At 32.7% G+C, this 23,990-nt stretch overlaps 1 protein-coding gene across 30 annotated transcripts in view; it reads left to right on the top strand.

Annotated features, from left to right (window-relative positions):
* The window catches only part of PPFIA2 (PTPRF interacting protein alpha 2), a 515,275-nt gene that overhangs the window by 480,874 nt on the left and 10,411 nt on the right, over positions 1-23,990 (top strand). For 13 of the 30 annotated variants that reach the window (XM_065524620.2, XM_074007496.1, XM_074007492.1 and 10 more), the window contains 4 exons: positions 8,568-8,630; positions 9,847-9,876; positions 11,433-11,626; positions 15,561-15,658. In XM_065524620.2, the coding sequence (XP_065380692.1) occupies positions 8,568-8,630; positions 9,847-9,876; positions 11,433-11,626; positions 15,561-15,658 (385 nt within the window). The remainder of the gene's footprint in view (positions 1-8,567; positions 8,631-9,846; positions 9,877-11,432; positions 11,627-15,560; positions 15,659-23,990) is intronic. The other 17 variants (XM_045366636.3, XM_074007485.1, XM_015431265.4 and 14 more) reach the window with 4 other exon arrangements.

Here is a 23,990-nt window from a genome sequence, read left to right as displayed (position 1 = left end):
CATACCTGCTAAAAGACAATTCAGAATACAGTAACCCCTTGAACAAGATGGGAGTTAAGGGTGCTGACCCCCCACAAAATTCAGCTATAATTTATAATTTGACTGAATATAATTTAGTCAAAACTTCAGCTATAATTTTTGGCTCTCCCAAGACTTAACTGCTAAGAGCCTACAGTTGAGTGGAAGCCCTACTGATAACATAAATAGTTGATAAGCATGTATCATGTGTGTTTTATATATATTATATGCTCCATTTGCACAATAAAGTAAGCTAGAGAAAAGAAAATATTATTAAAATCATAGGGAAGATAAATGATATTTACTATTCATTATGTGGAAGTAGATCATCATAAATGCCTTTATCCTCATTGTCTTTATGTTGAATGTATGCCAAGGAGGAGGAAGGGGAGAGATTAGTCATGTTGTCTCAGGTGTGGCAGTGGCCGAAGAAAGTCTGTGTATAAGTGAAATGATGCAGTTCAAACCTGTGTTGTTCAAAAGTCATCTGTGTATTTAAAATAAAAAACTGAGATCATTAAAATAGTTATTGTAAATTGAATTTAAGTCTGATGAAGAGTTTTCTGAGTAATTTCCAGCTGAGAGAGAAGCATCATAAATGGTTTATATCCACATTTTCCTCCCAAGAGCAAATGCAAACAAAATTATTAAACATCATGAATCTTGCAAAAATAAATTTGAAGTCCCAACTTCCAGATGAAACATAGGATACACTTTATTATTTTTATTTACCAGTGTAATTCATTTCTTAATGGACAATAGGAAATTTAAAAACTATTTTTCTGAAACTACTTAACCAAACTGAAAGAATTTAAATTATACAATATTAATTAACATTCAGTTGTTTAAAGAACGGGAAGTAAATAAAGCTTATGAGAGTCTTTATGATCTAGCTTCAGTTCACCTCAAAGGCTTTATTTCCCCAGGTCAGGAACTACTTTCAGTTTTTCAAACTTCTTTCCCCTTGGTCAATTGTGAGCTTTTGTAATTGGTCTTCCCTTTGCCGGAAACTTTAATCCTACTTCAAGGTCACTGTATTTTTCCCAATTCATTATTCATTTATCGATTCCTTTATATATTTCCTCTGAAAAGCTTTTCCTGAGCCTGCAAAGTCTGGGTTTGGTTTCCCTCCTGAGTTACCACTCCATGTACTTATAAACAACATTTCACAGTTCTCTCTTTTCTTGATTTATCTCACATGAGATGAAATAATGATAATATCAGGTTTCCATCAACCCCAGGCCTTAACAATAGTGCCTGGCAAATTTTAGATATTGTGTAAATATTCACCTTAAAATAATCATTGTATAGATCACTCCACCCACATACTGCATGTACTCTGCTGAAGTATAAGAAATGTGTGTGTCCTTGAGATCAGAAAGGGAAACTCTACCAAGGAAAATAAGTATGTTGACCAGTAGATTTAGTACAAGATTATATCGATTAACTCCTAAATGTACAATAGAAGCAAAGTGTGATGGAGCTTCAAGACAGGAGAAATCACTACCAGCTGGATAAGGCTTCAAATAAAAGTGAACATTTGCAGCATAAAAAATATATATTGTTTATAGCATTTAAGTTTTATATGTGTTTATTGAATTAATACATGATCCTGTATAACATTTGTAAAATGCTGAAAAATACAAAGATGGCAACAAAATAATTTAAAAACATTAAAAAAGACTGATTCCAGAGATAATCAATGTTAATTTTTTCACTATTGAAAAAATTTGATGAAGATCTTTTCATTCTTTTTTCATTATCTTTTTATAAATATGGATTATTTCACATAACATATTAATTTTTACTTTTTTGGAAATTTAGTAATGTAGCATAAGCATTTTCTTCATTTTATTAAATATGCAATTGCAACATCACTTTTAATTGCTGCATATCTCCTTTGTAGAAATGTGATAATTTATTTAACCAAATTCCTACTAGTGGACATTTTTTTGTTGTGTGTAACACAATTTTTTGTTGTGTGTAAAATATGTGCTTGTAATTATATGTTGCATAAACTGTGGTTATTTCCATTGCTATATTTTTGTATAGGGAATGCATTTTCTTAATACTTTCAAACTTTAATTGTCAAATTGTGTTGTGTTGCTGTCTTTTCTCCCTTTGTCAACATTGGTTATCTCCCTGCTTAAATTTACATTTTAAAAATCACTACTAAATGTGCAAGTTTGTATATTCCTATTAATCAGGTATTTATATTAATTTTCCATTCATAACCTTTCCAACTTATCTATACTATTATAGGAATATTTATCTTTTTACTAATGTGTAATAGCTCTGTATTCACAGAATATATATGCCTCTTGCCAAATACTGATGCAAATTATATGAGACAGTTAAGTTGTGTCTCTAGGCTTTAAAATTATCTACTAAATGTTTCCTCTTCCTTCTACTCCATCTACATGGAAGCATTTACTCATTTCTAATATATTTCCAATACAATTTGCTTTGCAAAATGAAAATTCCACATAAATCGCTATTAATGAATCCACTACATAAAGTCATAACCTAACATTATGTGTTAGAATTCATACTTACAAAACACAAAGGCAGATTTTTAAATTTTTTTTCTGTTTTACAAAGTTATTTTATGATGTCTTCTAGAACACTACAGTTTGTTCAAATCATACAAGTTATTTTGCACACTGAGGTTTGGGCTTGGGTTCCTCAGCCAGATATTTCATGTTTATTAACTGAAGTTCTGAGGAGAAAAAGACACGGTACTTGGGCTTTTTTTTTTTCCCCCCTACTACTTCTGTTTGATTCTGCCTCCTTTCCTGCCTAGATATAATGGACTGGACCATCAGAAAGGAAAATTTAAATGTCACATGTATGATTACCTTGGGCCAGCCCTAAATTTCCAGTTTTCTGTTTCTTTTCCCCAAGCTACTATTACTATAGAAAGTCTCTTACCTAGTAGGATAGAGATGGAGATATCAGTTAATTGAAATTTGGTTGAAGAAGGATGTCATAAAAATAAATGTATTCTTTGAATACTTTATCTGAGGTAAAAAATATGAAAATGCTCAAGCATTGCAAATTTAAATGGAGCACCTAAAACTTTGTTTGCATGTTTCCAGTGTCTGTAGTTCCACATTATTCTTTTAGATAATCTTATCTGGAAACATATTTAATTTCTCTAGTTGGTGTTTCTTTTTAAAGTGATGACTTCAAGATAACTCAAAAAGCCGTTTGAATGAGGAATCCTTCTGGAAATTTACAATGTCTTCCCCAGACTTTGACAAAATTGTGTTTTATTGACAGTGTGTTTCAAGATTTGCCTATCTCTGGTTTTTCCAACTAATTCAACTTAGTGTTTACATATGAGCCAAATTTTGTTTTATATTTTGCTTTATGTAACATTTATTTAAATTGATAAATCAAGCATTTTAAAAGCAAGTGCAGTGGAAATAAATAAGTTTGAAACTAATAAAGTGATTTTTGATAACCATATAATTCAACAAGATTGAGCATAAATGTAAGGTGTAAGATAGGCATTAGTCAGGTCAGTGTAATACAGAGACCTACAGAGTATTTCTTGAATTAAAAACTTGCTTGAATGGAGATTACCTGACAGAATTTCTAATATAATTACAGTAGTAGCCAACATCAGCAAAATGCTCACTGTCAGGCACTGTTCTAAGTGCTCTACATGTAATAGCCCATTTAAATCTCACAACCACACTATGAGAAAGGTACTTTTATTATAGCTGTTTCACAAATGGGCAAAACCAATGTAAAGAAGTAAACTGACTCAACTAAGGTCATACTCCTCTGTGGGTTTGCTCCTAACAAGCACATTTTCCTGCTTCTGCTTCCTGCACTCTATCAGTTTTCCTTCTTTTTATAGCATTCTTTTAGTCTGTGTGGTTCCTCTTTTCATTATTACTTACCTCATAAGCCTCAACCTTTATTGAAAAGAGGATGAGGTATAATTGTCTATAAACCTCAACCTTTATTGAAAAGAGGTTGAGGTGTAAATACCGTTCTTATTGTAATGAGAAGGATTTATCTTATAATGAGAATATAGGGGAGAAATGTGAATCCAGGCCATTTGAATGTGAAAAATAATTTCAAGTTACTACTTTGTAATTCCATTACAAAGTAAAAAACACTTTAAATGACCTAGGTAGTAACAAAAGTTACTTTAACTAGTTAAGATTTAAGATTATTCTGAGGTCTGGCTGCTTTACGTATGCTGTATCTCTGACAGCAAGACTACTCATTATTTTCACCTGATTAATTTTCAGGAGGTATTTCTTAAATTCATTGTATTATTTATTCTTCTGTCATAACTCTTTCCAGAATGATTTAATTAGGTAAGTGCTTTAATTCTTACCATTTTTTAGAAATTTCCTTCTCCTTCTCACTTGATATTTTCTCAAAGTTCTATTCCATGGGTACCAAGGGGAGACAAGCAAGATAATCTCAAGCATAAAATTTAAAGAGGCTCTCATTGTCAGACATCAACCCTCAAAGTGAGTGTTTCCTTAAATTATAGCCTCCCGGGACCTCATGTGCCTCATCCTAGTCCCAGCCCTGTATAAAAACATATTGTATCATAATGTAAACTTTTTAGTGTTTCTTTCTAATCTGGAGCATGCACTTTTAGTCCCACTAAAGAGGTGCAGAACCTGAAATGAGGACAGGTTTAGGAAATGTCCTAGGGGAGTCATTGGTAAATGCTACTGTATAACTCAAGCTCCTTGATTCTAATTTGATAATATAATTGAAATTTTATAAATTTCATGTTGGACTCAGATGATATTAGCCACAAAAAATGACTATTGGTTTGCGTTTTCTAGCTCACACATTTTTTGGGGAGGTTGCAGCACAGGCTACCCAGGGCAGTGAGTAGATAATTTTACGGGTATCTCAGAGAACCACAACCAAGTTATACAATATTTGTTTTTTATGCTTTTCCTACCTACTTTTTGTACTCTCTTTATCCTGAATCCCAAGGCACTCATATCTTTATGCCCTTTGGTTGTTCAAAGTTTCCCAGTCTAGCTATCTTATAGGGATGCTTTTCTCTGAAACTCTCATGCTCTAAATTACTCCCTCACAATGTACTTAGATGCAAGTTCCATCCTCTAAAGTGGTGGTGGAGAGAGAGCAATCTGATTGAATAATTGACTTACTACATATGCACTTCCCTATAAAATGAACTTGTTAAAACTTCAGTTAATGTCTACTTGATTAGGTTGTGTAGAAACTATTTCTGTCGGCTATTTTACAAGACTATATAGGGCAGGCAGTGCTCTTCACAAGTAAAACTGCATGTCAAACAGAAACAACTAACATACAGCTTCTGAAAGTTTTCCAACCATACTTTAGAAAATTGCCCTGGGTATATACTTATTTTGTGAGGAAATAAATAGACAAAACCATAGCTTCCAGCATGTTCCCCGTCCCAGAAATGGTGACAGACTGGCAGACACAGACTTAAAGATAACCTGCCAAAGGTACTATGCATGTATCTATTCTAGTATGAGGTAATTAATACAGGTAGTTTCTTAAAGAAGGAGTGAGAGCTTCATTATTTGGATTACGATTCAAAGCAGAAGCTACACAAATCAGTGTAAAATTGATTTTACACTGTTCTGCAAGCTTAAGCCATTTAAGATTGGCTTAAATGAATTTCTTCTCAGGTAATCATCACTGAAACTCACTTTGAACCAACCGTACACACACTCAAGCGAAGCGCCATGATAACTGGTTGTAAAGGGAATGTAACAGATGCGTGCAGAAAAGTGCTTTTCAACATAGCACACTCCTCATAAAGTCAATAAAAACAATTTATTCCTAGTAATGTAATGTTATATATTCATGTGCAACTTTCCTTTTATAATGAGCATCATTGTTAGAAGCAGGGGATACGAGGAAGGGACTTTTAAGGACATAAATGACTTTTATATTCTAAATTTAATTTATAGGTGTACACAGATTTATCTTATAGAAAAAACATCAGCTGTACTCTAAATTCCAAAACAGTAGAAGAAAACAAATTCTACACATAAATTTGATGCCTAGCCTGTGGAATTTTTATGTGCATAGAATTTTCTTATAACTATAAACCTTTACCACTCAATTCCGTTTGTTACTTAAGTATATATACAATCAAATGTCACTTAATGCCAGGTATATGTTCTGAAAAATGAGTCATGAGACAATTTCTTCATTTTGAGAATACCACAGAGCATACTTACATAAACTTAAATGGTATAGACTACTGTACACCTAGGCTATGTGGTATAACTTATTGCTCCAGGATACAAACTTGTACAGCATGATACTAAGCTGAATACTGTAGGCAATTGTAACACAGTGGTAAGAATTTGTGTATCCAAATTGTCTAAACATAGAAAAGGTACAGCAAAAATATAGTATAAATGATAAAAAATGGTACATGTGAATAGGACACTTAGTGAATATGAAGGCCTAGGACATTTACTATATACTACTGTAGACTTTATAAGCACTATACTTTATACTACACACAATTCATAAAAAAAGTTTTTATTTATTTAGTAATAAATTAGCCTTAATTTATGGTGATGTTTGTAATTTATAAATCTTTTTTTGTTAACTTTTGACTCTTTTTAAATAATACTTAGCTTAAAACACAAACACATTGTACAGCTGAACAAAATTAATTTCTTTCTTTATATCCTTGTCCTGTAAGCTTTCTGCTATTTCATTATTTTTCCCCCTCTTTAAACTTTTTCATTACCAAGACAAACACACACACACACACACACACACACACACACACACACACACACACACACACACAAATTGCTGTAGGCCTACACAGGGTCGGGACCATCAGTATCACTGTCTTTCATCTCCATATTCTGTTCCACTAAAAAGTCATTGGGGCAGTAACACACATGGAGCTGTCATCTCCTAGGATATCAATGCCTTCTTTTGAGATACCTCCTGAGGAGCCTACTTGGGGCTGTTTTACAGTTAACTCTTTAAAAAACAAAAGTAGAGGGAGTATACTGTAAAATAATGATTAAAAATGTATGGTGTGGTAAATACATAAACCAGTAACCCAGTCATTAATGATCATTATCAAGGGTTATGGGCTGCACATAATTGCATGTGCTATACTTTTAGACGACTGGCAGTGCAATAGATTTGTTTACACTAGCATTGCCACAAACATGTGAGTGATGCATTGCACTACAATAGTATAATGGCTCTGATATCACTAGGTGACAGGAACTTTTCAGCTCCATTATAATCATATGAGACCATTTGTTGTGCATGCACCCCATTCTTGACTACAATGTTAGTATGTAGTACATGACTGTATATATGTATGCATATACATATATAAGATTTCACTTACATCAAATTATACTCATCAATTTATACATAGTTACATTTTAAATTATATTATTTTTAATACAGGAAAAGTCGTGGTACTAGGTGAACGACAGAAAAACCCAAAGTGAATTATGGTGATGACTTGTAATGTTTGGGTAACAACTTTACTACACCAATTCTTTAAAAATTGGACCTTCCCCGAAACAAGTAGCAGATAATACATAGGATGTAAATTTCATTGATGTACTTGGAAAACCTTGCAATGTTCATAAAGAAATGATGGAATTTGATGGCAAGTGGTTTCGAGGGGCCAATACCTTCAATGATATGCCTGATCTGTATGTTACTAAGTGGACTTTGGTTTCGAAACTGTGCATTATTAAGTGTATAGAACTAATGCCAAGGGGTGTTTTATTTAGAAAGCAAATGGGACTTTATCATAGAATATTGCCTGCTAGAGAAAACAATTTCTTTTATACTATGTTCTTCTCTACAATGGTATTGGATGCTGGTGAAGAATTAGGAAGTACATGGGTTTATTAGTGTGGCTGAAAAATACCTTTTATTGAATAAAAAATAGCATTTCACTTCTTTCTCATCCGCAAGAATGCAGGGACACTTGCTATTTACTCAATCACACACACTAAAGGGAATCTTTCGGGAAAAGCTGATGCTGCTTTCCAGATAAGTTATGAGAATGTTTCCAGCTTTATATTGACAACCATTTTTTTTTTCCTTCGAAGGATATTGAGAATCAAAATTATGTGAAGGAAATTTTGATAACACAACAAAGTGCATGTACCATTGTTTTCTGAGTAAACAATTAAAATTACTTTATTCTACAGTTCAAATTTAATCAGTTCACCGTTATTACAAAAATTGATCTAATAGCCACATACCATTGGAATGCAAATTCTGATGATGCTCTTTTTCTAATAATTGCAGAAATGTCATTTTAAATCTACACCCCCCCAAGAGCTTCACAGCATGCCTCTTTCTAGTTAGTCTTTTTGAGTAGAAGAAACAGGAAGCTCTGAGCAAACCAGCCACGCTATCTCTTTTGTGCACATGGTAGGGGCAAGGGCACTGTGGTATTGCTGTGTTGCTGTTAACTCACAGAGGTGCTGCCTTTCTTCTTTACCACTGCTTGCCTCCCATGGATTCCTCTGCTTCCCTCTGGGCCTCCTCACTAGCCTTCAGGCAACGTTTGGGTGACTCATGAAGAAATGGAAAATCTTGCAGCTCCAGCAAAAACGGTTAGTCTTAATGGCTTTGTTGAACCTGAAGGAAAGTGACTTTGCTGCTCTTTGGATGAGGAAACTAATTTGTTTACTATAGACCAGAGTAATAGGGTGTGTTTTTATAGTCATATGCAATGATAACTAACATTTTTTACAGTTTTCTTTTACTGTACTCTCTTGAACTTTTTAAATGAAATAGTGTTAGATTATGGCTAATATCTTAAGAGCTTATAGTACACAAACAATAAGCAAGAATATAATAAATAGTATTCATGTTGCAACATTGGAAGTTTTTGTAACAAATATCATTTAGTATCGGACATATTCACAGGTAACAGGTTTCTAAACCGAATTAAATTGGTAATAGAAAAGATTAGATTGAATATTCATTTTTAATATGATTATGTGGTTTCTTGTGCTTTACCATCTTAGATAAAAGCTTGATCCAACAAAACCCCCCAAAAACCAAAAAAGTGTTATGTTAATTTGGTACTGAAAAGCAAAATTTTAAAGAATGTCTTGGGGACTTTGTAATTGTCACTTTTAAAAATAAGATGTTATAAAAGTCATTTTTTTCACGTAAAGTAACAAAGTTGGGCATATCATATATTTTATCTTTATCAGCTGCTTTTTAATTTGATGTCTTTTCAGTGTTATCCTTTGAAAAATTGATTATCTTCAAGTTTGTGATGGATAAAAACACCAACGTCATGTATTAATTTCATTTTTAGTTTAGTTTTGTTGTCCTTGGTTTTTGTCTTGTTTGGTTTTGTTGGTCGTTGTTGAAATCTATTTGATTATCTCCAAGCTTTGTTGAAGGGATACAGTCAGTTTTTTCACTTCACTAATTTACTTTGTATAAGATTTCTCTATCATATATACATATGTATATTTGTCATCAGAAATTTTTATTATAGCACACTACATTTTGAAAATTACACTCATTTAAGAATTTAAAAAAAGGTTTCTAATGACCAAATCAAATATTCACAAAATTATGAATTTAGCATTTAAATTAGAATTAATTGAAAACTATGTCGTTGCTGCCTAATTGCCTTTGAACTGCAAAACTGATCTCTGTGGGTCTGAGTCAGAATCTGTGTATTTATCTGCCTGTTATACAAAGCATTTTGTATAACAATTTTGTTTTTGCTAGAAAAATTGTACTGTATTGATTTGAAATTAATTTATATTTACCTGCTTTATTAATCATTTCCTGCTGCTAATACAGAAAGAATCTGAGGAAGGAAGCTGGGCCCAGGTAGGAGATTCATATGCTTTAAGACCCTTAATATCATTTAGTAGGTGATGAGAATATAAATTAAGAAACTGTCATAAGTCGTAATATTGTAAACCTTCACTTAGCTCAATATTATACTGATCTGTATAGGTAAATCTAGATTACGTTAATACTTTATATGTCTTTTTTAATTACCATATTTTAAAAATAAGATGATTGCCGTTTCATACCTTGCCTCTTTTAAAAGGGTGCTTTTCTTTCTTTCTCAAAAGAATGATCCAAAACTTAAATTCCTCTGAAATCACTCCTGAATATATTTAATCAGGAAGCATTCAAGTTGGATCTAAAGGGGGAACAAAAAGAAAGAAAAGACTTATTTGGAGTTGCCCATGCCTTCAGATATAACGGAAAGTGTATGAAGAGGGGTTGGAGGTGCAAGTGTTGGCATTGCAGACCACAGAGTCATTAACATTTATTGAAATGTTCGTATGAGATAGGTGTCTATACTTGGAACAGACCTGTGCTTTTGCAAGGAAGCTGTGCATTTTTTCTACATTTCCACATTTTGGATGACCAAAAGAGAAAATTTATGTTATACTCAATCTGATTGAAACCTTTCAATATAAGAAAAATTTTGGTAGTTATATTAGGACCTGTATATAAACACACAATAGGATTGTATTTGATTTTGATTTTGATAAAAATTTCATCATTGTTCAGAACACACAAAAGAAGAGGAGCAGTTATATTTTCCCTAGAAATGCATATTAGAATTGAGAAATTAGAGCATGATAAGGAACTAAATGGGAATTCTGTAAAAATAATAGAGAATAATATTTCTTTTAAAATATTGGTTTAGTGATAATGGTTGATTTTGGTTTTCATTTTAGCTGTTTTGAACAATATTGGTAAGAATAGTTTACTTGTTATATTAAAGAATTAGGTTATCTATCTTAGTTTTTGATCCTACCCTGCTTCTTTTAGAGTGTATCTTGATTGATTTCTAGAAAAGGCTGATTATTTCCAGTGATTTTTTGGAAAGCTGATGATCTGCTTTGCTAAACAATGTCCATACAAAGCTTCAAAATGCTGTCTCTCCAAACCATTTATTCCTTTCTCTGTTTACTGAGGTTTCCATTTCACATCAACATTTGCCATTACACTGTATGTAGCAATGGCAGTAGTGGCATTGATAAGAGGGAAATGGCAATAATGACATTGACAAGAGGGTAATGACAGATACAAATAAAACAAACCTATCAATATAAAGACAAAATCTTAAAGCTCAGAGTTTGTATAATACTTTCTTTATTAATAAAATACATACTTGGGCAAAATGTAATTCCTTTTGAGAATACAAAGTAAATAGCCAATCATTTTCAATAGGCAAATACTTTAATAAATGAATGCAGAGTTCCATTTTATACCAAATCAAATCAAATATTATCTGAATATTATTTTTGCTTTGTTTCCACATATCGTAGTAATTAAATATCAGTTATAATAATAGGTAATATTCTCCAATTACCATCTCATCTGATTGGTTAAGAAACTTGACTGCTATAAAACAATTCTAGTGTCCGGTTTTTCTACAGACCCTGGCTTATGGAGATATGAACCATGAGTGGATTGGAAATGAATGGCTTCCCAGCTTGGGGTTACCTCAGTACAGAAGTTACTTTATGGAATGCTTGGTAGATGCAAGAATGTTAGATCACCTAACAAAAAAAGATCTCCGTGTCCATTTAAAAATGGTGGATAGTTTCCATCGGTAGGTTTTTGTTTTTTGTTTTTTGTTTTTTTTTGCCAAAGAAGAATTAAAATGAAACAATATATTACCTATACTTTAGTAAAACAAAAATGGATATCTAGAAGATAGAAAATATATGTCATTTGAAACATCGTTTGTTTACATCTACTTGGAAAAATATCTTCATCCAGCAAATTTCAGGGACTTTCTAATTTAGAGCTATGTGCATATTATGTGCCCGAACTTCATGGAAATATATGTGTACAAAATTCTTCTCATAGAGCATAAGTCTATTTTTTGTGGGATTCTTTGAAAATCCCATGTTTGTAATTTTATAGTTGTATGTGTTTCTATTAGAAAATTATTTAGAAAGAATAAACAGATATTCATAGTTTCAACTCTACAAAAATATGGGGTTATAAATTTTATAATTTAGTAACATTCTAGGAAAAACTTTGAGAAGAAATTCTTCATCTAAGACATATTTGTGCTTTTTATTTTTCTATGTCTTTTGGTGAGTTTGCTTATTTGTATATTAATTTCAGAAAGAAGCAATACTGTGTTAGATAACTGTGAGGATGCAGATGAACAACAGGCAATGTCTTTTTTCAAGTTGTTTACCATCCAGCAGATAAAAAGGGATTTGTTGCTATACCGTATCATAAATGCTGTGTTTATGTTAGGTGAAACAATGTCAGCTGGATTTTGGTTGTTTTTTTTCACATATAGTTGATTGTGGCGATAAGTTAATAAATATAACCATAGATGATTTTGGCTTGGGAGACTGTATTTGCTTCTCTCCTGTCCAACATTTAATCAGTGACTGAAGATGGTATAAAAATTGGATATGTTGATGACATAAAATTAGGATAAATAGAGGATAATTGGGGCTTTTGATTCCAACTTATGGAGATATTTTGAATTTTAATGCAGTTGTTGACACTGTTGAATTAAATGTGGTGAAGATAAATATAACAGTGTTTTTTTAAAAACCTATTAAAGTGCTGGATGGAGAATCCATAATTTAACAGAAACTTGTGTGAAAAAGATAAGGAATGTATCATTAGCACGAAACTCTCCATTTTGGTTAATGGCTTGACAAGGCATGTTTAGACTGTGTTTATTGGCAGGGACCACAAAAGTGCTACCATACGGTGACATAACAAAAATAAATTGCATTTATTTATGGGCATCAAATTGTTGTAAGGTGATAGAAGTCCGATGATAAAGTTGAAGTAGTTAAATACATTTAAATTGGATGAAGGAAGATTTTAAATAAGTTTTCTTATGTTTTAAGATCATTATTATGTGATAGAAGAATTATATTTTCTCTGTTGAGTGTGTGATTTTTAGTTAACACAGGTGTAGATACTAGGGTGAGTGACTTCTACTTACTAGAAGAAACAACTTTGTACCACTCTCAGCTGCCTTGTAGTGTATACATTGTGAGGTAGTGAGTGAACTCCCTGTCATGGGCAGTTTAGGGCTTCATATTTTATTTGGTTGCATTAGATTTTTGGGGTCCAGTTTTTCCATTCTTCACTAGATTGACTTTTAATGCTGTTTTATTACTTTAGTAAAATGTTTTCTATACTGATCAAATTTTTAAAAAAACCCTCAGATGACTTGCTTTTTGTCTGTTCTGGGAAATACCCAAGCTTCATTTTTAAGTTATGCTAATCTCTGACTTAAAGCAAGTAGTACCTGACTGTATATTGCATCCCATGGTCTTTTGGGCCCAGTTTTCCATCTGACAGACATTTTCATAATATTATATATCCTCTGTATAGTATAATTTTGTATTCCATATCAAAACTTGGCAGAAACTGACCAAGATGCATTGGTTTAATCTCAAGCTGCCCAATATCTGTGATAGTGATTATGTCAGTATTATCTAGTATACCACTGAATTAGTTTGCTAGGGATGCCACAACAAAAGACCACAGACAGGTGGCATAAACAACAGAAATTCATTTTCTCACAGTTTTGGAGGCTAGAAGTTCAAGATCAAGGAATCAGCAGGTCTGGTTTCTTCTGAGGCCTCTCTCCTGGGCTTGCTGATGGTCACCTTCTCTCGGTGTCCTCACATAAGCCTTTCTCTGTGAATATATATTCCTGTTGTCCCCAAGTGTCCAAATGTTTTTTTAATAAGGTCAGCAGTCAGTTTGGATTAAGGCCCACCCTAATGGTCTCATTTAACTCAATTACCTCTTTAAGGACACTGTATCCAAATGTAATCACATTCTGAATTACTGAGAATTCGAGCTTCCACATATAAATTTTAGGGGAACACAATTCAACCGACAACACTTGCCTAATGAAATTTTCTTTCCATTTTTCTTTGATTCTGAAATATTTGACTCAATATTGTTTTTATTAAAATGCAGGGCTTAGAAATGCATCTAACAAATAAGTGTAGCCTGACCAATGTGTATGTCTAAATTTGCTTATATTCCTAAACATGTAAAGTATCACTGATAATCAATGATCTTTACTCTTGAAGTCTACAGATTATTTTTTCCTATCACATCTTCTGCATCTTTATATCTAATGTCACTGAGCCTTCTCATTTTCTCTCTCATAACATCTCTGGTTTATCGATTTTCCTTTCAAGTTTATGACTGTTGTCCTTATTTTAGCAGAACTGAACCCTGAATTGATTTTTCTGTCTCCTCTGATTACTTATTTTCCCATCTCCTATTTTGCTATGAGATTATTTTTCCTTAAACAGAAAGCTTATTTTATTTATTTATTTATTATTTGTTTGTTTATTTATATTTATTTATTTATTTATTAGATGGAGTCTCACTGTGTTGCCCAGAGTGGAGTGAAGTGGCACTATCTCAGCCCGCTTCAACCTCTGCCTCCTGGGTTCCAGCGATTCTTCTGCCTCAGCCTCCCGAGTAGCTGAGACTACAGGCATGAGCCACCACACCCGGCTAATTTTTGTGTTTTTGATAGAGACGGAGTTTCACCATATAGGCCGGGCTGGTCTCAGACTCCTGACTTCGTGATCCGTCTGCCTCAGCCTCCCAAAGTGCTAGGATTACAGCCGTGAGCCACCGTGGCTGGCCAAACAGAAAACTTTTACTGTCACCTCTTCCTTCTCTGAAAATTGTCCAATAATTCTGTATCAATTATATGTATTTCATACTTAAAAACAATTCAAGGCTTTCCTTCAAATGCCCTATTTTCCATGTGTAATTGTAGTCCTCCTTACTTCCTAGCATGGGTTTTCAGCTCTGGAATGTGTGATCTGGCTAACCACACCTTTAAATTTTCATCTGCAATCTTTTGTTCATGATGCTCCATTTTCCTGAGTCAACCTGTCTCTGCTACTTGATCCTTTAAGGATCAATCAATTTTCTGCTCCTTCCACGTTTCCTTTTCATTCAGTTTCAATATCTGCTGACCTGTTCTTCTTACATGCTTCTGTATCACTTAGAGTTATGAGCTATTCATTTTAGTATTTGGTCCTCTATCCTATTACCTAACTTACTCATGTTTTGTGTTATTTTTCTCATCAGCTTAAGAAGAGAGTATCCATTTCTTATTAATTCCTTACTGTCTCCATAATGGGGACTTTAAATTCTTTTCAAATGAATAAAATATTAATTTGCCTGCACCTAATGTAGGAATAGCTGGATGAAAGACAAAGACACATAGATGAACAATATAATCCATGATGATTTTAAAACTATGGTTTTTCTTATTTTGAAACCATTTTTTTCTATTCCTTAGAAACATTTTGTGCTTAGAATAATTATAAATGTATTTCCCTCCAATACTGAAGGATTTGATTGCAAATGTAATTTATTAACTTGTTGCCCTAAGAAGCAGTGCATAGTGTTGACTATGGCTAATCAGAAAACTTTCTCCACCTGCTGAGGTAAACTCACTGTTTTTTGTTTTGTTTTGTTTTGTTTTTTGTTTTAATTTTTTTTATTAAAAAAAGAACAAGTTTACAGTATGGAATTATGTGCTTAAAGAGGTTGAATTATGACAGAAAAGAACTAGAAAGAAGACGGGAAGCAAGCCAACACGAAATAAAAGGTAATGTTTCTTCCTTTCATACGAAATGCCTTTATTCTGGGGTTTTAACTTTCACTTATATTAACCTAAAATGTTATATGTGTTACAATGGTCAGTAAGTAGCATAAGCATTTGGCTGGAAGTGTTACTGTTTTTTGTTTTTCCATTCTTTTCTAATTAAAATACAGAAACGATATCACCAAGTTATAGGGTAAATATCCCATTTGGGGAATAATCTTGAGTTTTTGAACTGAGATTTATTTATGTGAACCTATTAATTATACATTCTGCTTGTACTAAAGATGTCACCATGCAGATATTTTTGTCAAACTTTTACTGGAACATTCTCAGTATGATTCAGAGAAACATGGTATATCATTTTTATGGCAGTTCATCTTTGGTTTATATCATTTTACTTTTATTTCAGTGCCCAGCAATTTTATTTTTGTAACACTGTATAGTTAAAGAAATTATATAGTGACTTTATGCAGAAATGATATAAGGATTTTCCCCTATAAACCAAACTAGTTCATTAATAATTTTAGCTGGTAATATTATCAGGAACATTGTAAATTGCTGCAACTGCTATGTGCACAAAAATGTTTTATTTGAATAACAAGAAAAGACACTCCATATTGCAGCTTTGTTAGAAAAAATACTGTATTTAAAAACTAATCATCTAAATGTTGAGAAGTACCTTAATATACCCGAGAAAGAATAATTTCAAAAGAGGAATATGTTAGATTATATTCTTAGAGACCATTCTATTTTTATTATTGTTGTTGAAGAAAAAAATACATGATTGGATATAAGATATATGTAAAGGTATTTTTTGGTATAAATTTAAAGGATTCAAGTGCAATTTTCTTACATGGATATATTTGTGGTAGTGAAGTCTGGGTTTTAGTGTGTCCATCCCCTGAATGATGTACATTGTACCCATTAAGTAATTTCTCATCTTTGGCCACCCTCCCAAACTCCCACCCTTCTGAGAATCCAGTGACTATCACTACATACTCTGTGTTCACTTGGACACATTATTTGGTGCTCACTTGTAAGTGAGAGCATGAGGTATTTGACTTTCTGTTTCTGAATTGTTTCACTTAAGATAATGTGAGGGCATTTTTTGCTAAAACTAATCAATCCACTTTTGTTGTTTAAAGAAGAAAAATATTAAGGAAAATACAACCAAAATTTTTAAGGAAAATTTTGGATATTAAAATACTTATTAGTTATATTTCCATTTCCTATTATCCAAGAGTTGATATGTGCAAGCATTATATCAAATTTAGTGGGTGTTTCTACATTACATTAATTGTTCAAAGGTAGGCATGGGTCTCTGTTTTAATCTTCACTTTTAAGGCTTAATTTAGATAATAAAATAGTATGTATTACATTCTCCGATATTAACGTTTAGTGCTGTTTTATTCTTTATTTAAGATTTTTTTTAGGTTTCTATAATTTACATTTTTGATAAACAATGTCAGAAATTACTTTTATCTTTGGCAGGTCTTGGAAAGTACATTAGTTCTAATGGAATGGGCTTGAATGCGTGTGAAAGTGATTGGTTAAAAATAGTTTTCTATGTATGGCTCATCAGAGAGTAGACAGACTCACAATGGATTTCTTGTAACACTTCATTTGATGCATTACTTCGAAGCAAGAAATTGTTTTTCCATTATCAAAATCGAGTTGTTTGATTTCACTTTATTTTGGGGCCCCAGGAAATTGCAGGTTGTTTTCAGTGCATTGCTGTTCAGTTGAATTGAAATTTGGGAATTAATGGACCAAAGATAGACCCCCAGAAGGAAGTTTGCATTTGACCACACAATGAATGTCTTAGCACACAGATAGATTTTACCCATGGGATACCACTTTGTAGTTTCCTTTCTGAAGTATTTTTATCCAATTGCATTTTATTATGCCTCAGCTCACCACATGAAATGTTTCACATATAGATAGATCTAAAGGAGAGGAATTACCCAGTTGGCCCTATACCAAATGTTATATTAGTATTTGGCAATTGCTGATGAGAGTGTAGCTCTGAGGAAAAAAAAAAAAAAAATCTGCCATGATTCACTATGATCACACACAACTCTATCTGATAAATAGCTGTGAATGAGATCATAAATAGCTTGTTTCCTATGACGATCTGGTGACATTTACAGGAATAATTCTCAACTGTGACTAGGGGTCTCTTATTATCGGAAGTGTTATTTAACCTTGACCTTAATGAATAGTTTTCTAAAGTGAAAAGACCACGTGAATATCAAGAACCTAGTAACATTTTATTTTTTGCTAAGAATCAGTCAACACTGATCTCTAGCCATTTATTGTTTAGGTCAAGAAGATTTCTACACAGTTTTAAAGTCAATTCATACATTGCTTGGAAACAGATTTATGGAAAGGGATCTAACTTTAAAAATGAAACAAAAAGAAGTATTTTGTTCTGACGAGGAAAAGTTTGAATTCATGCTTTATTTGCCTTTACCTCATAAACAGATCATGTTAAATATTTGATCACTCTTAACTACAGGTGTGACGATGGAATTTTTGATGGGCACCTATTTGCAGAAATATCATGACCATATAATATGTCTTAGACTATCAAAATATAAACCTAACTCTAGAAAAAACCAAACATTCCCTATTTACAAATCCATCTAGTGCAAAGAAAACTGGATTTTGTTTTAATTATTGAGAGCATTGTCACGTTCATTTTTTAAAAATGGTGTGTTTAGTAAAATTAAATGGAGAACTGTTGCTGCCACCCACAAGTACTTGCCTAGCTTTTGGGGTTCAAGTGTAGGGTAACCAGTTGTTAGAATGAATCAGTAACTATCAACAGCAGCTGATTATACAGCCAAAATGTGATGCTAACCAACTCACATCCCATTTTCTGAGGTCCAAAAACCCCAATGGAATAGGCTAAGGAAAACTCAGAGGAAAAGCTACACTTTAGAACTGACTCGGAGAGACAATTAACACATATAATATAAAATTTCTTTATATAATAAAAAAATATTAAGGAAATCCTGTGCTTTGCTGAAGACCAGCGGGGAAGAAAGAGGCAAAATTCTGAGGGGGGACAATAAATGTCCTACTTCTTGCAGAAATTCATTCTGCTTTGGATGCAGCAGTTAATAGTAATAAGACTCTGGGACATGGGCATTCCTCTCATGTTCCTTCTTACCTAAATCCGAAGAAAGATCTAGGACATTTCTTTTGAAATGAGATCATTCAATCCACAAATGGAATTAAGTAGAGAGATGTGAGACAGACATATGTACAACTTCCAGATTCATATACAGATAGCACTGTGGATTGGCACAGACAGAAAGGACACCAACTAATTTGAAGAACTTCTACTTCTGATAGATTGGAGTACATTAAGTCAGACCAATCTTCCGCCAAGAAGAACTAGAAAGGCTAGATAAATCAATAAATGGTAATAAGGAGCTATTTGAAAATAGTAGAAACCAATTAAGAGAGACAGGACTTGAGAGGTTATGATCTTGGAAAAAAGAGAAATGTAAGGAAATGGTGAAACTGTCATTCTCTACTGTTTTTCCTCTTTCTAACAGAGAAGCAGGGAACGGAGTTGGGCGGTGGTGGGGATTGGAATTTAGAGGTGCCAAAACTGCTGGGCCTTCCGGAGCAAAGAATCTATATAAAATAATAATAATAAAATAAGTAAGACTGTACTCCTCTAGAGACGTTTGTGGACTTCTAAAAAGGATGGAATTATAAGATAAAAATTGAACAGAAAACCAAAGCCAAAGGGCAATAAATCTAGAAAGAGAACTCTTGTAATCTCATGATAATACAGTAAAAAAAAAAAAAAGGTTTTAACCACCAAATACACTTTAATTTGAGGTCTCTGATAAGACACACCCTATGACTAAGGGTAAACTTAAAGAGATCAGGCTATTTATAATGTCTATTAATGTTAAAAATAAATTTTATTATATATATTTGAGGTTTGGAACATATTATAGAACACATATAGGTAGTAAAATGGTTACTATAGTGAAGGAGATTCCTAGACTTTATTTTGAAATGTTAAAATTGAAATCTAGCATTGATTTATCTCAATCCTTAATTGGAATAAAGTTGATCTGCCTTTATTATAACTTCAGAAAAACATAAAAGCAAAGTCCTCTCAAGAAGTTGACATTCAGAGCCTCTGCAATTTTTCAATCATATTGTGTGAGAGCCAGTAAAAGAAAAACTCAGACATGTCAGATAATGGCCAAAATGAGGAAAACCAAGATGATAAAATCAGAAGAAAGAAAGATATCCATAGTTGACCCTGACACTGTTTATTAAAAATATGTAAGGAATACAAGTGACAAAATGGAGAATTTAATATAGTTGGAATCAATATGTTTAACAAATAATCAAATGAAAATTTGAAGAAGTGAGAAGTATAAAGACTTTAATTGAGAACGCAATAGGTGGTTTAACAACAGAAGAGAGTTTAGTGAAATAAAAGATCACTTGAAAATATCTAGCCCCACATATGACAAGAAACAAAAAGGATGAGTGATATAAAACATCATTAGAGACATTGGACATGGTGAGATAGGTAGGAGACAATAAGAAAGACACAATATTTGAAAAAATACTGGTGGAGACATAAAAAGAAAATAACTGAAATGATAATCCACAGACTTAAAGTTCTCGATGGACCCCACGTGAGACTATAAACAAAAGGGAAAATAAAAACACATCTAAACATATTACAATAGAGCTACTGAAAACCATGAATTCTCATGCCACAAAATCTTAGAATCTGCCAGAGTAAACTCCACAATAATTTCAAAGGCACAACATAAGATAACTGATATTGCTCAAGTAAATAATGCTAGAGGAAGATGGAATTATAGCCTTAAAACGGCTAACTAGTAAGAATCAAACTAACTTCTTACTTTGAAGTATGTCCCTCAATATTAAAGACAGAATTAACATACTTTCAGACAAACGATATCTGAGAGATTATTTCACCAGAAAAAAAACTAATAGAAAATAAATATTAGAATAAGTGATTCAGGCAGATGGAAAGATCATAAAGTTAATTTTAAAAATGCACACGTGATGGAGGAGAACTGAAAAATGTATGGGTAAATTTCATAATAATAGTAAAAACAATAATATCTGCAGGGCTTAAATTTTACATAGAATTAAAATACGTAACTATAATGCAAAAGGCCGGAAGGGAATAAGTGAAATTAAATTGTTTGAAAGTCTTTGCATTATCTAGAAAATAATAAAAGGAATAATTTATAATATACTCTAATAAGAACACATTATAAGCTTTAAGTGCCACTACTAAAACAATAATATAAAGTATAAATATAGAAAGCTAACAGAGGGCTGGGCATGGTGGCTCCTGCCTATAATCTCAGCACTTTGGCAGACCAAGGCAGGTGGATCACCTGAGGTCAGGAGATGAAACCAGCCTTACTAACATGGTGAAACCCCATCTCTAGTGAAAATACAAAATTAGCCAGGCATGGTGGCGCGTGCCTGTAGTCCCAGCTGCTTGGGAGGCTGAGGCAGAATTGCTTGAACCTTGGAAGCAGAGGATGCAGTGAGCAGAGATCATGCCATTGCACTCTAGCCTGGGCAACAAGAGTGAGACTCTGTCTCAAAAAAAAAAAAAAAAAAAAAAAAAAAAAAAAAAAAAAAGCTAATGGAGTGGTAGAATAAAACAAGAAAACATAATAAAGGCAAGAAAGAGAGAAAAGGAACAAAGAACAGGTAGGACAAATAGAAAGATGGTAGAATTCAACTCAAATATCAAAGTAATAATATTAAATGAGCAAGAACTAACTATTTCAATGTAAAGACAGATTGAAAAACAATGATATGCTATACACAACAGACACACTTCCAATATAAGAACACAGAAAACGTATTAGTAAAGGAGGTACACATGCAAATATTAACCAAAGCTGCTATGATTCTTCTAATATCAGAATATAAACTTTAAGGCAGGAAACATACTAGAAATAAGTTGGCTATTTTCAAATAATAGAAGGGAAGATATAGCAAATTAGTATACATCTAATATGTAGATTTAAAATACAGGAAGTAAAAACTGACAAACTTTAAAAGTATCAGACATTTTCAGTTCATAGTGGGTGTTACTGATTAAAACTACAATGAGACACCCCATGTATTAGTTTGTCGGGGCTGCTGTATTAAAATTCCACAGATTGCGTGTCTTAAACAACAGAAATTTGTTGTCTCACAGTTCTAGAGACTAGAAGTTCCAGATCAAGGTGTTAGCAGAGTCAGTTCCTACTGAGAAGAATCTGTTATTTGCTTCTCCCCTGGCTTCGGGTGATTTGCTGGCAATCTTTGATGTTCTTTGGCATGTAGGCACATCACCATGATCCCTGCCTTCATCGTCATATAGTGCTCTCCATGTGTGCATGTCTATTTCCAAATTTTGCCATTTAAGAAAGATAACAGTCTTACTGAATTTGAGCTAACTCTATTGACTCATTTTAATTGATCATTTCTATAAAGACCTGATATCCAAGTAAGGTTACGTTCTTAGGTGCTGGAAGTTAGGGCTTCTACATGAATTTGGGGGAACACAATTCAATGCATAATACCATACACCTACCATAATGGCTAAAAATTAAGCAAGACAAAAACAAAAATGAGAAACACAAAGCATTGGTAAAGATGAAGATGTTCAGACATTAATAATGTGAGTTTAAATTGTGAGAGTGGAATTTGCTTAGCAATATCTGCTAACAAGTAAACACATAACAATTCTATTCCTTGTTATTTATTCTACTGCAACATGTAAATATACAAAATACATGTATAACAATATTCAAAGCAGCACTTTATTATTTTTTTTATTTCAATAGTTTTTTGGGGAACAGGTGCTGTTTGGTTATATGGTGATTTGGTTAGTAGTGATTTTTCTGACATTTTTGTCCACTCATCACCTAAGCAGTGTACCCTGTACCCAGTGTGTTGTTTTTTATCCCTTGCCATTCCCCATCCTTTCCCCCTCAAAGCAACACTATTCTTAATAACCCAAAATGGAATCTACTCACATGTCCATCTACAGTAGAATGGATACATTGCAGCATAATCAAGCAATGGAATGCTAGATAGCAATGATCATGAACACACCACTGCTATTTGCTAAAGCATAGATAAATTCCATATTGAATGAAAGGCAGACAAAAAAGTACATATTGTATGATTTTATGTATGAAAAGCTAAAAAAAATTAAATCAGGCAAGGCGATTCGGTAATGAAAGTAGTCAGAATATTGGTTACTGTTAAGTGAGAATGGTGCCTGAGAAGGTGCATGAGGGAACTTCTGTGGGTCTGTGCTATCACTTTATTGCTTCAAAGTTATACACAAGAACACCTAAGTTGGTTATAAATGAATAAAATAGGATAAATAAGGCTTTTCAAAGACTCATCAAAACATATTTAAAACATGCTTTTCAAAGGCTTATTGAAACAGTTATTTAAAACAGTTAAAAGTTGAAGAATATTTCCTGAAAGATTTTTATACTTTTTCTGAAAAAGTTATACACTTCATTAGAAAGAAAAAATCAGACAGGAAACTTACTTTTACTTAAATAGTAATTATAGTTCCTTTCCCCTTCTATGGGTAGTAAAAATGTTTTAATTTTTTTCTCATATCCCCTTAAGTTTCTTCAAATTATTTCTTTTCTATGGATGATTTTAGTTCTGACTGTTTTACTGGTTTTTACGTAGCATTCTGCCAATTTTTAATGGGAAGATATTGAAGAAAATAAATGATAAAACATAATTTGATGTTTTTATCTAAAAAAAAAAGAAACATGACATTTTTCTCTAAAAGTTTTATTTTTAGAAAATAAAAATCAAAGGATTTTGTTCCTCAATAGAATATTACTTTCAATAGAGTGGAAGCAATTTTTGACATTTGACTGAGTGCTTGAATTTTGCGTTAGCATGTGATTGGGAAAAATGCATTGGAACGTAATAGTAAAGTAAGTATCCATCTGTTGATGCCCTATATTATCTTACTGTTCCGTTCTTATGTATTACTTCAGGTGAAAAAAAAATCTTCTATTCTATATGCCCATGTTTAGGTAGTGATTAATAAACACTTCTGATGAAAGACAGTATTACAATCTCCTCTGCTGTTTACTGAAGAGGCATGTATCAAGACACAAATAGGAAATGTCTCCATCTGGTGGTAAAAATATTGAACTTCAGACAGACCCCTAGGGCTCTAGTATGAAAACAAGAAAAACACAGACACCTTGTTCTATGCGACTGAAGTGCTGTCATTTTAGGTATAACAAACACTCTGAAAAAGAAC

The sequence above is a fragment of the Macaca fascicularis genome, chromosome 11 (assembly GCF_037993035.2).
Source record: "Macaca fascicularis isolate 582-1 chromosome 11, T2T-MFA8v1.1".
In the NCBI taxonomy this organism is placed as follows: Eukaryota; Metazoa; Chordata; class Mammalia; order Primates; family Cercopithecidae; genus Macaca; species Macaca fascicularis.
Note: the sequence above shows the minus strand (reverse complement) of the source record. Positions and strands in the feature narration are given on the sequence as shown.